At 39.7% G+C, this 15,933-nt stretch overlaps 1 protein-coding gene across 2 annotated transcripts in view; it reads left to right on the top strand.

Moving 5' to 3' along the window:
• Window positions 1-493: 493 nt before the first annotated feature.
• ETNK1 (ethanolamine kinase 1) overlaps window positions 494-15,933 on the top strand; it is a 65,538-nt gene continuing 50,098 nt past the window's right edge. Inside the window, exon 1 of one of the 2 annotated variants that reach the window (XM_032347671.1) lies at window positions 494-946. In XM_032347671.1, the coding sequence (XP_032203562.1) occupies window positions 791-946 (156 nt within the window). In that variant the 5' untranslated portion in view covers window positions 494-790. The remainder of the gene's footprint in view (window positions 947-15,933) is intronic. The other variant, XM_032347670.1, reaches the window with a different exon arrangement.

The following is a 15,933-nucleotide window of genomic DNA, read 5'->3' as shown; positions in this document are numbered from 1 at the left end:
TTCTCAGTATGGTCAAACATTTGGCCTTAAAAATAAATCCTGAAGTGCTGTCGTTGTGTTACACAAGTTATCTGAATTACATTTGCCCCAAATACCGTGATCTCAGTATACAGCTGATGGGAATGTGGTTGCCCACTCAGCTGTGCAGTCGCCAGTACAGGGCAGCTCCGTCCAGTGCCTCCCCCCTCGTCCATCCTCAGGCCAAATTCAGAGACTTTTCCGGGGGTTATCTCAGGACAGGCCCCTCGCTTCCCAAAACGACCTAGCCCCCAAACGCTCCTGATCAGCCGAGCTAAAGCTTCACTGCCCTGCGGGTCCTATCGGAGCTCAGGCTCGTGCCTCATGGGGAGCCTGCGTTCTCAGACTAGCAGCACGCCCCGCGGGCTGTTGTTAGGACCAACAGCCCCCAGACTCCCGGCAGCCAGCCCATTGTGCTGGCGTTGGAGAGCCGGCGTCAGCCGGTGACGCAGAAGGAGGCCCCGCCCCGCGTATGACGCCAGCGTCAGGCCAGTCCCGGCATGCTCCGCGGTGGCTGGCGGTGGAGCGCAGACGAGCGGAATTCTTCCCGTGAACATCCTCTGCTCTGCTCAGCTCAGCCGCTGTCCAGACCCGGGTCGGCGAGAGTGCCGTGTCCCCCCGTTCTCCTACCGCTCGGCCGTCCGTTGGAGCGCCCCTAGCCCTCCTGCGAGGGCGCCCCGGGACGGAAGGGTCCACCAGCCTGTCGGCGCCCGCCGTGCTCGTGGTCGCCGTCGCCGTCGTCGTGGTGGTAGTCTCTGCCGTCGCCTGGGCCATGGCCAATTACATCCACGTTCCGCACGGCTCCCCGGAGGTGCCCAAGTTGGACGTCACGGTTCAGGATCAGGAGGAGCAGCGCTGCCGGGAGGGCGCCCTCAGCCTCCTGCAGCACCTGCGGCCGCACTGGGACCCTCAGGAGGTGACCCTGCAGGTAACGCCCTCATATTCGCCCGGGGTCTCTCCCAACCTGGACTCGGCCGGTGGGGGGGGGGGGCGGGGGCGCTCAGTCCCTTCAGTTCCCGGATGATGGGGCAGACCCGACGGGAGCCCTTGAGCAAGGGGCCCTGTGCTTCCTTCGTCAGACCTGCGAAGGTCACTCCCCCCTTCCTTCACAATTGCTGATAGAGGTTGTCCCTAGGGCAGATTTTCTTTCTGCAAGCAGCTACGTAAGTGACGCATCCATTCACCCCGGGAAAATTCCTGTTGATGGTTGCCCCTCCTCCCACTCTCCGGTTCCTTCTAACTGCAGAGGAACCTTTTCCATTCCCCCCTGCAAGGGGTCCTCTTCAGTCGGCCCTAGGTACCTTCTCGCCTGCCACACATAATGTAGGAATGAATCCTTGTGATCCTTTCCTTTCCCTTCCCGCCCCTCCCCCTCCCCGGCGGTTTACTCCCATTGATGTCTCACCCTGCGTTGTATCCTAAATCCTCGGATGGGTGAGAGTACTCGATTTCAAAGTCCTAACCATGGCCATGCTTCACTCGATTGGCTTCTTGTGTGGCATTCCACATCTTTTATTTGAATCGATATTTCTGAATTTTTAAATTCGTATTAGTAAAATTAACCCTATTTGATGTTAGGTCAATCAGTGTGCCTTTGTATTCGTAGAATAAAAATTGGGCGAAAAAAATCCTTACGGATCTAGGTGTTTTCTAATACCTTATTTCTAATAAGTTATGATTTAGTATAGATGATATTTATTTTGAATATTTTAACTTTCAGAGTTTCAGGGTGTACGACAGTGAACCTCCATTTTCCTTGCATACTCTAAATAAAGTCAGTAATTTTGAAGGCTGAGATATTCGGGGTTTGTTTCACATCTGAGCAGTAATGTAAGAAGTAGCCAAATTATCTGCTTTATTTTGTTGACTAATTTATTCAGCAGTGTTACTGAATTAACAGTATCTCAGATTCTTTGCTAAAGTAGTCACCTATACAAAGATGAATAAAACATGAGTAGTGCTCTAGGGCCCAGAACAGTTCCTGACACTTCGGCTTTCAGAAGTGTTAGTTTCGGTTCTTGTTGCCTAGAAGAATTTTGAGCATATTGAAAGGACTCACATGTTCTAGGAAAAAAAATTGTTAGACAAAAATTTTGAAGTTTTAAGGGAGTATTAGCTAGCTAAACAGGACATAGTGAATCCAGAATGATTCTCATGTGTAATTTGAAAAAATAGTATGGCTAAGAAAGTTAAATTACTTGAAACTTCCCAATTGAAACTCTGAGCTTTGGTTTATTATTCATTAACTCTTACTACAGAAGAGTTTTGTATTTATTAAAATGATTTATATTCTGGAAGTCAATTAAAATTAAACAGATGCTAACTAAAGGCAGTGCTGCTTCCTGGGAAACTTTGGTCCTGGCAGACTATGCTACTTTTTTCTAAGTAGAGACTTTAAAATTTGAAGCTTTGAAGACTTGTGTTTCCATTGATGGTGTATTTGTCTGTAGAACAGGAATAATAGCTACCCTTAGGTACCAGTGTTCCAGGTTGTGAGTTAGGTCATGTATATATTTTATCATTTAATTCTACAAACAACTGTATTAGGTAGATATTTATTTATTTATTTAGAAGTGAAACTCAGTGAAATAAAGCCATGATATAGGTAAAAAAGGGACAAAATTTGGTAATGTCAAACTTTTTGATTGTCAGAAAGTATTTGTGATTGAGTCTTACCTTTTATTATGCAGCAGCTTTTGACTTGAAGGCCTTTGGACTCATACAAATCCAAATTTGTAATATACTTATTTTTCAGTGAAGGTAAATACTACCATTTATTTTGCTCTAAGGATGATTATAGGTTAGAAATATAATCCTTCCCTATGCAAACAATGCTTTTGATCTAGAAGCTGACAGCTGTTATTCTGAATTGGGGGTCATTCATTGGTGGTTTCTCAACTTGAGAAAATCTGACTCCCATAATCTGTCATTCATACTCTTCTTTATGATGCTTCAGCATTTCTTTTGTAATTCTCAGTGGGAATATTTCTTTTGAGATTTGCTTTTATTTCCTTTGAAGTATAAAGATAATACTTAACATTTCAGAAGGGGAAGTATGTATCATATATTCAACAGATTAATACTGGTATGTAGCCATTTTTTTCAGAGATTATGTACTTAAAATTTGCTTTAAACATACCTTAGAAGCTTAGTGTAGTAGTACTTATTTTACCTGGTGATTATGTCTGAGCTGAACTATTCAGAACATACTGGAAAATCCAGAAGCAAGCAAAAAAGACTTTGATGCAGTCAGAATGATACAGGGCCCAATCTTTGCTCAAAACTTACAGACACATGGAATGCTGTATCTCTTTTTAGATGGGATTTTAACAAGTTAATTTTTTGGTTTTCCTATTCACACAAGATTGAAAAAATAAAGTATAAAAGGGGTGGTAAGCTTTTTGGAGTGTATCCTACTTAGAGTAGGCAGACTAGATCAGAAACAACTGTACCAGTCACAGTGCTTTTTGTTTCATAATTTATTGAAATTCCTAGTATAATAGGGAAGAGAAAACAATCACAATGTAGTGTTTTTGGAATGAACATTCATATTCATGTGCAGAGACTACAGAAGAATGTTAAAAAATCATTACTATTTTTGCTGTACTACAAGTTTCTTCATGTTTCTGGATGCATAGCTTTGATATTCCTTTATTTTTTAAGCATACATATGCTATCTCGGAAACCAGTATTTGTGTTTGGTTATGTAGCTGCATAGCAGTTTTCATACCCTCTACCTTCTCTTTATTCAGCTGTGTTGGAGATAGTCACTAAAATATCCTATTAATAAATCTAGAATCCCTCTTATTTTAATATTGATATTTGATATTTGATAATATTTTATTTATTAAAAAAGATTTTATTTGATGAGAGAGTGTGCATGCACACACGCAAGCAGGGATAGAGGAAGAAGTAGGCTCCCTGAAGAGTAAGGAACCTGATGAGGGGCTTAATCCCAGGACCCTGAGATTATGACCAGAGCCAAAGGCAGAGGTTCAAGCAACTGACCCACCCAGGTAGCTCTTTTTAATAATATTTTAAATGAAGAATCAAACCCAAAATATATATAGTTCTTTTTAAACTATATCTCCTTTAGTGTTGTAACTTAATAATCCCCTCACCCCCCTTTTTAAAGTATAGTTGGCCCACAAGGTTACCTTAGTTTCAGGTGAGGTTTTTTTTTTTTTTTTTTAAAGATTTTATTTATTTATTTGACAGGCAGAGAGCAGGAACACAAGCAGGGGAAGTGGGAGAGGGAGAAGCAGGCTTCCTGAGGAGCAGGGAGCCGGATGTGGGGCTCAGTCTCAGGACCTTGGGATCATGACCCGAGCCAAGGGCAGATGCCTAACAACTGAGTCACCCAGGTACCCTTTTTCCCTGTTTTAAGAAATAGGAGTTTGTGGGTGCCTGGGTTGCTCAGTAGGTTGAGCGTCTGACTCTTGATTTCAGCTTGGGTCATGATCTCCGGCTCCAGGCTCCATTCCATGTGGAGTCTGCTTGAGATTCTCTTACTCTCCCTCTGCACACACTGCTTCCCTCTTGTGCCTGCTCCCCCACCTACCCTGGCTTGTGGCACACAGTCTCTCAAATATATAAATAAATAAATCTTTCAAAAACAAAACAAAAACAGTTTGTTCCTTACTTTAAGTGATAGAAGTCTCTGAAAAGTCTTACGTAGGTTTAAGTAATGTATTAAGTGTGCCAAAAGGATATGATATTTATAGGAATCTTGAATCCTGTAGATAAATATAAGGGGTCATAGTTTTTATTCAACACAGCTTTTAATATTAGCGCTTATGTCCAGTTTTCCATTTGTTATTCCTCTTCTTTTTGATTTCAGTGTTTTATAATAATAAAATATTTGATGGGTGGTAGCCCCTAAAACTTTGTTGAATATAGCTAAGAGAGGTGTATGTTTGATAGGTTGCTATCAAAGATGTATACATACACATATATAAATACATATTTTTTAAGTAATCTCTATACCCAGTGTGGGACTTGAACTCATGACCTTGACAGCAACAGTTGATGCTCTACCAATTGAGCTAGGTAGGCTCCCCAAAGATATAATAAGCTCCTGTGTCTTTTACTGAGATGTGACTAAAAAGTTATAAGCCTCACACACTAGTTCATTTTTAAGTATTAATGGCTGTGTGACTTGGTCTAAGCAAATAACTTGAGCTTTTTGGGGCTTCAGCACAATGTGGTGGAAAGAAGATGGTTTTTGAATCCTGATACCAGCTATTTGTAACCTTTGGCAAGTTTTAAATCTTGGAAATAGTAGACTAGCAGGAAATAATAGGATTTTGCTACTACTCTAATATTGCTTTACTGCTAATAGTAATTTTACTATCAGCATCAGTTTTTACTATTTTACTACTAATAGTAGAATATCCTGAGAAATGAAATACATAAAGTTATATGTAGTATATTTTAGTATTATGTGCCTCCTGCCGCCTCCCATCTCCCTCAGCAAACCCCTCCATTTGTAAGTGAAATAATTGATCAGAAGCAGTTGTAAACTCCTAAAATTCAGTAATTCTGACATATATGTATTTATTTATTTTAAAAGATTTATTTTTTATTTTAGAGAGGGAGAGCATGAGCAAGGGCAAGTGAAGAGGGGGTGGGGGGGGAGAGAGAGAAAAGCAGACTCTGGATGAGCAAGGAGCTGGATGCAGGGCTTGATGTCACACCCTGAGACCTTGACCTGAGCCACAGTCAAGAGCCTGATACTTAACTTACTGAGCCACCCAGGTGCCCCTGATACATATTTTTTGTAGCAGGTATGATGCTTATTTTAAGTAGCATTCTTCTGTACAACTAACCATAACAGAAGGTAGGCATGGGAAGATGTAGGAGGGGAGGCTTCATAGAGGAGGGGATACCTGAGCGGAGTTTTGAAGGAAAGATATGGTCAGATGGAGTGGGGGAGCATTTCTGGTCAATGAAAAATACGTTCACAAAGTTAGATTGTGAGGGGAAAAAAAACACAGCGAGGCCATAAGTATTTTGGGCAGAATGGAGTATAAACCAGAAAAGAAGTGGGACTGATTTTTGAGAAACTGAGGTGTTACATATGAAGGTTTTGTGCTTCATTAAGGAGGTGATATTTTATTATCTAGGATATAATGGGAAGCCAGTTAATATTTTTAAGCAGATGAGTTATATTGTGTATTTTTTAGAGCAGTGGCAGGCTGTATTGCAGGCAGCAGTAGTTGAATGTTTTGAATGAGATGTTTTGAATGTGATTGCTTAGGACATTGGTTTTGAACTGGTGGTTACCCCACACTAATAGGATGTTAAAATCAATATATTTATTTATTTGACAGACAGATCACAAGTAGGCAGAGAGGCAGGCAGAGAGAGAGAGAGCGGAGGAAGCAGGCTCCCCGCTGAGCGGAGAGCCCGATGTGGGACTCGATCCCAGGACCCTGAGATCATGACCTGAGCCGAAGGCAGCGGCTTAACCCACTGAGCCACCCAGGCGCCCTTAAAATCAATATAGTAGGTTGAAACCACTACAGTTTAAAAAGATGAGTTAAAATAGGATGTGATAGGATAGATCTGAGAGTCTTGCATATAATAAGGTAAGGACTGATTGGTGAAGCTTGTTTTAGTTTCATATGAAAGTATGTACTGAATTAGATGATAAATATATATTTTGGTCTGAATATCACATTAAAAAATGTTTGCCTAGGAGAGACTGTTATATTAGTCCAGACAAGAGGTGCTGCGATCCAAATTAGGACGGTGGCTTTGGAGTTGAAAATAAAGGACAGATTTGATATTTTAGAATATAAATATGCAGGAGTTAATTGCTTGCAGGTGAGGGAAAAGGGAAGCCCAAGCTTTTTGTTGTTGTTGTTGTTATTGTTTTCTGTTTTTTTTTTTTCTGATGGTGAAATAATGGAAGACCCATGTTTAAGGAATCAGGTTATTTTTCATGATTTTGTCTTCTCAGGAGTTACTTTGCCCTTTGATATAACAGATGAGCCATAAATACATTTTTATCACACTTTAAAAAATTGTTAGATAGAACAAACATACAGGAAAATACATGAAACATAAATTTTTTTTTTTGTAAAATAAATACTGTGTAACCCAAACCCTAGCAAAGAAAATATCAGCAACCCAGAATATTTCCCATTTTCCTTCCTGGTCCTAATCTCTCCCTCCCTCTAGTGGTAGTAACAATAGCAGTTTTTTTGTTTTTTTTTTTAAAACTAATAGACTATTTTGAATTAGTCATTTTTTTTGCAAGTCAGTAGTATGAGAAAATAATATATTAAGGGTATTTCCTTTCACAAGGGACATGAACATGAAATAATTTAGTTTTACTAAAAAAGATATCATAATATTGAAACTGACTAGGAAGAAAAACCATTTCCTATCCATTTTTCATTTAAAAAATCAACTGTTCTTTTATTATCTATTTTTTCCATATATATTTTACATAGTTATTATCACACCATATGTACAGTTTTGTATTCCTTTTTTTCATGCTGCCTTTCTTTCACTTTCCTGTGTTGGTGTGTTACTGACTTTAGTGTTTGATAGCTGTAAACATAGTATTTGGTTATGTTAAACATCATGTGAATTAATTATTAAAATTTAAAAAATTCTGGAGAGTGTTAAGTCGAAAATTAGAAAGGTTCATAGCCTATCTAAACCTGTTGACTTTATTTAAAAAACATTTAAAAAACCCATAAATAGTATATGCTCTTTTGAACAGAATATTTAAAACATATACAAGGCTATAAGATGAAAGGTAAAAAGTTTAACTCTTTCAACTTCCAAGTCACTCATTCTCCTCACAGCAATTTGGTGAACAGTTTTTGAATTTCTAAAAAATTAGCAGATAGAGATTTATTACAGCACATACCTACATGTGTTAATAAATATCAGTAAATATAATTATATTCCTTTTGTATACACAACAAAGTTATTCTGTATTTTGCGTTTTAAAATAATGTATCTTAGCCATTCTCTTTTGTCAGTATATGTAGTCTGCCCCATGTGTATTTTTTTTTTAAAAGATTTTATTTATTTATTTGAGAGAGAGTGAGCATAAGTGAGGAGGAGGGGCAGAGAGAGAGAGGAAGCGGACTCCCGGCTGATCGGGGATCCTGGTGCGGGACTCCATCCAAGGACCCTGAGATCATGACCTGAGCCGAAGATAGATGCTTAACCGACTGAGCTACCCAGGCGCCCCACCCATATATTTTTTTAAGGGCTTATTTATTTGAAAGAGAGAGCCTGTGCACACATTGCACGCATGCTTGCTCAAGTCGGGGGAGGGGCAGAGGGAGAGGGAGAATCTCAAGCAGACTCTCTTCTGGGCATGGAGCCTGATGTGGGGCTCGATCTCATGATCCTGAGATCATGACCTGAGTGGAAACTGAGAGTTAGAGGCTCAACTGACTGAGCCACCCATATTTTTTTTTTTTTTTAAGATTTTTATTTATTTATTTGACAGAGAGAAATCACAGGTAGGCAGAGAGGCAGGCAGAGAGAGAAGTGGGGGAAACAGGCTCTCTGCTCAGCAGAGATGCAGGGCTTGATCCCAGGGCTCAGAGATGCAGGGCTTGATCCCAGGACCCTGGGATCATAACCTGAGCTGAAGGCAGAGGCCTAACCGCTGAGCCATCCAGGTGCCCCCACCCATATTTTCAAAACAACTGAATTGTCTTTATTTTTTGCAGATTAAAAACAGTATTGCATAAACTGCTTTTATATGTATATTTTGGAAAGCTTTTCTAAATGTGTCCTCAGAGTAAATTCTTTTTTTTTAAGTTTATTTATTTAAAGTAATTTCTATACCCAATATGGGACTGGAAATCACATTCCTAAGATCAAGAGTCACATGCTCCTCTGATGGAACCTTCTAGGCACCCTTAAACCTTATTAGTGGAATTAAAAGGGTGAAAGCTGCCAGTTATGGTTGTGGTATCTGGGCTTTATTTCAAAGAATTGGCTTATACCAGTTGTAGAGGCTGATTAAGTCTGAATTGTAGTGCAGGGTAATAGGCTAAAAACTTAGAAGTTGATTCTGTAGTCTTTTTTTTTTTTAAGATTTATTTATTTGAGAGAGAGGGAAAGCCTGTGTGTGTGCGCATACGTGCGCAGGGGTGAGGGGGGGTGCGGTGGGGAGGAAGGGGGGGAACTTAAGTCAGGGGAGGGTCAGAGGGAGAGAATCTTCAAGCAGACTCCCTGCTGGGCATGGAGGTCCAGTGCAGAGCCTGATGTGGGGCTCAGCCCCACCACCCATGAGACTGTTACCTGAGCCAAAACCAAGAGTCAGATGCTTAATTGACTGAACCACACAGGCACCCCCCCATGGTTGTAGTCTTAAGGCTACAAAGAATTTCTTTCTTTCTTTCCTTTTTTTTTTTTTTTTTTTTTTAGGATTTTGTTTATTTGTTTAACAGAGAGATCACAAGTAGGCAGAGAGGCAGGCAGAGAGAGAGGGCGTAGCAGGCTCCCTGCTGAGCAGAGAGGCTGATGGCGGGGCTCATCCCAGGACCTTGAGATCATGACCTGGGCAGAAGGCAGAGGCTTAACCCACTGAGCCACCCAGGCCCCCTTAAGGCAGAATTTCTTCAGGGACACTTAAAACTTGTTTTACCTTTACATTCCTTAAAGTGATTGGATGAGGCCCACCCATGTAACTAATAGTGGATGTTAAGCGCATCTACAAAATACTTTAACAGCTGCATCTAAATTAGTGTTTGAGTAACTGGGTATTATAGCCAATCCAAGTTGACACATAAAACTATCAGGCTGTTTCTCACTTTAATATTGCTAATTGTCATGAAAGGTGTGTTAATTTATACTCCTTAACACAGTGTTGGAGAGTATCTTTTTCCTTATACCTTATCCAATCCCTGATAACCAAATTAAAAAATTTTTGCCAATGGGAGACACGAAAATGGTATTGTTTATTAGATTCTTTTTAATTTTGTTGTTTTGGAAGATGATGGAATCCGGTGGTTTCTTCTAACTGATATGTATTAATTTTTACCTTTCTAGGCTTTATGGTTTGTTTAGTAATCATTATCTTAATTGTAGGTTATCTTTATTATTTAATTGGCCTGAGAGTTTATTCATTTAAATTCTAGGCCATAAATACATGTCAAAACAGGTTCCCTCCTTGGTATCTTAAATCATCCTTAGGACTAAAGAAGTTTCATAGTGGCTCAGTAGAGTTTAATATTTTTATCATCTCAGGGTTTGTAGTTGCAGGACAGTGCCACATACTGAAAGGAGTGGATTAATCTTTTGGGGGTCTTAAGATGATCTTCAAGTTTATTGATATTTATTTAGCTTCTAAGGTATCATTAAAGCTATCAACTCTTTTTGCCCACCAGGTATTCTGTATTGCTGTAAATATCATCCATGGTAGGTTTGGGCAATTCTGTAAGTTTCTAATTGATATGGTCAATAAGTCCAGACTGAAGGGTGAATTTATGTGTCTTCTGTTTTACAATAGTAAATAACGGAAGCATTCGTATAAAAATAATCTATTTAGTAATACATTCTGGCAGAGGAGACAAAACTACCTCATATAATACCAACACTTAATTTGCGTCCAAAGGTTCCCATCAACAGTAGCATCCCCATATCTCTAGTTTTAATTGTTGGTCCTTTTAGAATCTCTCATGTAGGTGTTAGATTCAATGCACTCGGCTTCCATATTAAGGAATCTCAAAAAGATTTCTTCTCTCCAACTCTAGGCCATTTTACCCACATAGGTGCATTGGTCTTGGATCCCTGGCTACTGAGGGTCAGGATCCTACCTTCATAGTCTTTTTTCATCTTGATTAAGATCTTGAATAAGAGTGTGCCCCACATTGATGGCACACTCTTATTATCATCTTTGTATTTTCTTTGTGTTCTGGTTTTTTGAGGTCTCCCAAACTAGAGTAAATAGAGTGAATTTGTTAGGGGCCCTTCAATGCTGGGAGACTAGTAGCAGCTCCTGTCAGTCCACCAAGTCTCTGATAATGTTTGATTAAAAACTTTTGCTTCAACCTCATCGATATCTGCTTTATTTATCTGCCTTTTTTTTTTTTAAAGGTTTTATTTATTTATTTGACAGAGAGGAATCACAAGTAGATGGAGAGGCAGGTAGAGAGAGAGAGAGAGAGGGAAGCAGGCTCCCTGCTGAGCAGAGAGCCCGATGCGGGACTCGATCCCAGGACCCTGAGATCATGACCTGAGCCGAAGGCAGCGGCTCAACTCACTGAGCCACCCAGGCGCCCCTTTATCTGCTTTTTTGATACCACGGAAAACTGACATTCTGTTGGGACAAGAAGATTTGCCAGCTCCCTTATCTTTTCCACTTGCTAGTGAGGCATTCTAATTTTCTTGGTATTAATTCCTAAGATCCATGACAGAGAGCTTGAGACAGCAAATCTGATCCAATATCCTGAATAGTTTCTTGTGTTGGTAACAGTAAAGGTATATGGGGGACCCATGTAGTAGGAGCAAACTTTATCACAGTATTCATTCACCAAGACTTGGGGTGGGACATATTAAGTGGTTGAATATCTTGGTCACTATAAAGCAAGTCTAGTCCTCAGCAATCAGACAACAAAAGGAAATTAAAGGCATCCAGATCGGCAAAGAAGAAGTCAAACTATCACTCTTCGCAGATGATATGATACTATATGTGGAAAACCCAAAAGACTCCACTCCAAAACTGCTAGAACTTGTTCAGGAATTCAGTAAAGTGTCAGGATATAAAATCAATGCACAGAAATCAGTTGCATTTCTCTACACCAACAACAAGACAGAAGAAAGAGAAATTAAGGAGTCAATCCCATTTACAATTGCACCCAAAACCATAAGATACCTAGGAATAAACCTAATAAAGCAAGTTTCTAGTGTGGCCTGCATGTTTAACATATCAGCTACTTTATCTGGACTATTCCACTTTGCATGGACAAAAAAAGGACAGGACTGTTCCTCTTCTCAGGATAAACAAACTTTCTAGCCACTTTGATTCATTGTACCGGACTAGCACTCTTGTTTGGGTTAGTCACTGCCATTAAGAACGATCATTAGTGAGGTGTGGGTCCTGCATTAATGCAAACATGCCAGGGTCTTCAAACCATAGACTCCTTCTTACTTAACAATCTTTATGGGCCATATTAATACAGTTTTTTTAGGAAGCTAGCTTGAGCCACTGAATGAGACTTTTACACTATATGCCGTGGTTTCAGAAGTTTCCTGATTTTGTCTCCTTGCCACCTGAATCATTTTGGTAAGCAGCTCTAAATTCTACTATTCAGCATGATTTTTCTCTTTTGTGTTGGTTTTGAGGTTAGCATCTTGATGTTACATTGGACCAGTTGGAATCTGGGTCTGTGTAACGTCACAATCCACCGTAAAAGTGTCTTTAGTTTTCTTTTTTTAAAAATATTTTATTTATTTATTTAATAGACAGAGATCACAAGTAGGCAGAGAGGCAGGCAGAGAGAGAGAGGCAGAGGCATGCTCCTTGCAGAGCAGAGAGCTCGATGCGGGACTTGATCCCAGGACCCTGGGATCATGATCTGAGCTGAAGGCAGAGGCTTAACCCACTGAGCCACCCAGGCACCCCATATCTTTAGTTTTCTGTCTAGGTACTGTGCTAACAATAGCCAGGGAATTGTGTATTTAGCCAATTTCTCATTTTGCATCTTACTGTGGATTCAGTGACTAAACTCCTGGGGTTAGGTCTGTCATTGCTAGGTTTCATTTACTTTTACCTCCTGTAACAGATGGCAGCATGCCTACTGTTTAATACTGTGGGTGATTTGGCAAACAGCTGGCATCAGGAATTTATCATCCTCTAATCGCTTCTTTATATTTTTCCCCAAATAATGTCTTAGCAATATTACAGTGAGTCTAGGATCATGGTAGTGAACTTGATTGATATCCTTGAAGCAGATAAGAGTCACGATACCAGCTTTTTAACCTGTTCTGCCATTGTATAACTTTGGATAAATAAGGGAACTTACTGGGCACCTGGGTGGCTCAGTGGGTCAATGCCTCTGCCTTCAGCTCAGGTTATGATCCCAGGGTCCTGAGATGGAGCTGAGATTGAGCCCTGACATCGGGCTCTCTGCTCAGCAGGGCGCCTGCTTCCACCTCTCTCTCTGCCTGCCTCTCTGCCTACTTGTGATCTCTGTCTGTTGAATAAATAAATAAAATCTTTAAAAAAAAAAAATAAGGGAACTTATCTAGGCCATAGTGTTCTCATTCCATAAATTGATCATTTCCAAGGTATTTTACAATCAGTCTCTGCATAAGCAAACATTTATTGAATATGTCTATGTTCTAGGCCATTGTTTCTCAACCCTTTTAATAATTATTCTCTAAACAGAAAGTTTAAATTAATTAAAAAAATTTTTTTTCTACCTAGCAGAAATTATGTACCAAAGAATAGGATTTTGTCAGGGTTGAGTTTTGGTGATCCACAAACTATTTTAATACCTAAGATTTTTTTTTTGCTCCTTTGGTGGTGATCTGTGTTGAGAATACATGCATTAGGCTGAGAAATTTAATTTCATTTCATATCCTTTGGCTTAGGTTGTAGTTACATCCTAATACCAGTGTAAGTAAAAAATATCCTAAATCAAAAATGCATTTTACACACATGACCTACTGCACATCGTTAGTATAGCCTGGCTTATCTTTTTTTTTTTTTTTTAAGATTTTATTTATTTATTTGACAGAGATCACAAGTAAGTGGAGAGGCAGGCACAGGGAGAGGGGGAAGCAGGCTCCGTGCTGAGCAGAGAGCCCGATGTAGGGCTGGATCCCAGGACCCTGAGACCATGACCTGAACCGAAGGCAGAGGCTTAACCCACTGAGCCACCAGGGTTTCCCTAGCCTAGCCTACCTAGCCTATCTTAAATGTGCCCAAACAGTGATACTTGCCTACAGTTGGGCAAAATCATCTAATACAAAGACTATTTTATAATAGTGTTGAAAATTCTATGTAATTTATTGAATACTGTAAGTGAAAAATAGAATGGTTGTATGGGTACAGAATGGCTGTAAGTGTATCAGTTGTTTACTCTCATGATCATGTTGATTGAGAGTTGCAGCTACTGCTGCCCATCATCATGGGAGAGGATCATATTGCATGTTGCCAGCCCTAAATTCAGATTCAAAGTATGGTTTCTACTGAATGTATATTGCTTTTACAGCATTGTAAAGTTGGAAAATTGTAAATTGGACCATCCATTGTAAGTTGGGAACCATCTGTATATATTCATATCTGTATCTCCTCTCTAAATTACTAAGGTGGATGATTCAGCTGGTTAAGTGTCTGCTTTTGGCTTGGTCATGATCCCAGGATCCTGGGATGGAGTCTCCAGTCAGGTTCCCCACTCAGTGAGGAGCTGGCCTCTCCCGCTGCCCCTCCCCCTGACTCATGTGAATGCTCGCTCTCTCTCTCATTCTCTCTCTCGCAAAAATAAATAAAATCTTTAAAAAAAAAAATGGAAAAAAATACTAAGGTAGAAGTTAGAGAAGTGCCAGAGGACCTGTATAATTCTTTTTAGCTTTAAAAACCATAAAGCTTTGGGGAATTTTCTCTGAGAATACTATGAGAAGATTACTATGAAAGTATGTTCTTCCTGATCTGAATATTACATTAATGTTTTCTAATAAAAATCTGTTTGTTGATAAGTGATAATAAAAAGCATACATCATTAAGCATAGAACCTGATGAAATACTATGGGTATTGGTATGTGATATAATTACCATAGTCCTTGGTATAGGATTCTGACTTTGTTCTTTAAAATTGCTGTGACTGTTCTTGACTTTTTTTTTTTTTTTTAAGATTTTATTTATTAATTTGACAGACAGAGATCACAAGTAGGCAAAGAGGCAGGCGGGGAGAGAGGAAGGGAAACAGGCTCCCTGCCAAGCAGAGAGCAGAGAGCTCGACGTGGGGTTCAATCCCAGTACCCTGGGATCATGACCTGAGCTGAAGGCAGAGGCTTTAATGCACTGAGCCACCCAGGCACCCCTGTTCTTGACTTTTTAAATTGCCATATAAATTGCACACTTAGCTTTTCAGTTTTCACGAAAGAAACTGGATGACAGTTTGATACTTTGTGGAATCTATAGATATTTGAGAAGTAAAATCATTAATAATATTGTCTTAAAATCCATAAACAAAGTATATTCCATTTATTTAGTCCTTTTATGTCTCTCAAACTTTTTCTTAAAGTAAACTCTACTCCCATTGTGGGACTCGAACTCATGTCCTCAAGATCAAGAGTTGTATGTCTTACAGGCTGAGCCAGCCAGGCACCCTTCTCTCAGACTTTTGAAGTTTTCAGTGTAGTGATATTGCATGTTTCATTTGATCTCCTGCCCAGGAATTTGATGTTTTTTTGATATTATAAAAGGTTAATTTAAAAAAAAATGGATTGTCGGTATATAGAAATTCAGTTGATTGTTCTGTATTGAATTTTTCTTTTTTTAAAAATTTTATTTTTTTATTTGACAAGACAGATCACAAGTAGGCAGAGAGGCAGGCAGAAAGAGCGAGGAGGAAGCAGGCTCCCTGCTAAGCGGAGAGCCTGATGTGGGACTTGATCCCAGGACGCTGGAATCATGACCCAAGCCAAAGGCAGAGGCTTTAACCCACTGAGCCACCCAGGCGCTCCTGTATTGAATTTTTCAGACATTAACTAATGTTTAATATGTATGCTTTTTGCATTTTTTCTCTCTGCAAATAATGACAGTTTTGTTTTTCCCTTTCCTATTCCTATTCTATTATTATTATTATTATCATTATTATTATTTTTGCCTTACTGCACTGGCCAGGATGTCCAGCACAGTGTTGAAATACAAGGTGATAGTGGGCATCTTTATCTGGTTCCCAGTCTCAGGGAGAACACTTACAA

This window comes from Mustela erminea, chromosome 6, assembly GCF_009829155.1.
Source record: "Mustela erminea isolate mMusErm1 chromosome 6, mMusErm1.Pri, whole genome shotgun sequence".
In the NCBI taxonomy this organism is placed as follows: Eukaryota; Metazoa; Chordata; class Mammalia; order Carnivora; family Mustelidae; genus Mustela; species Mustela erminea.
This window is presented reverse-complemented; position numbering and strand designations above follow the sequence as displayed.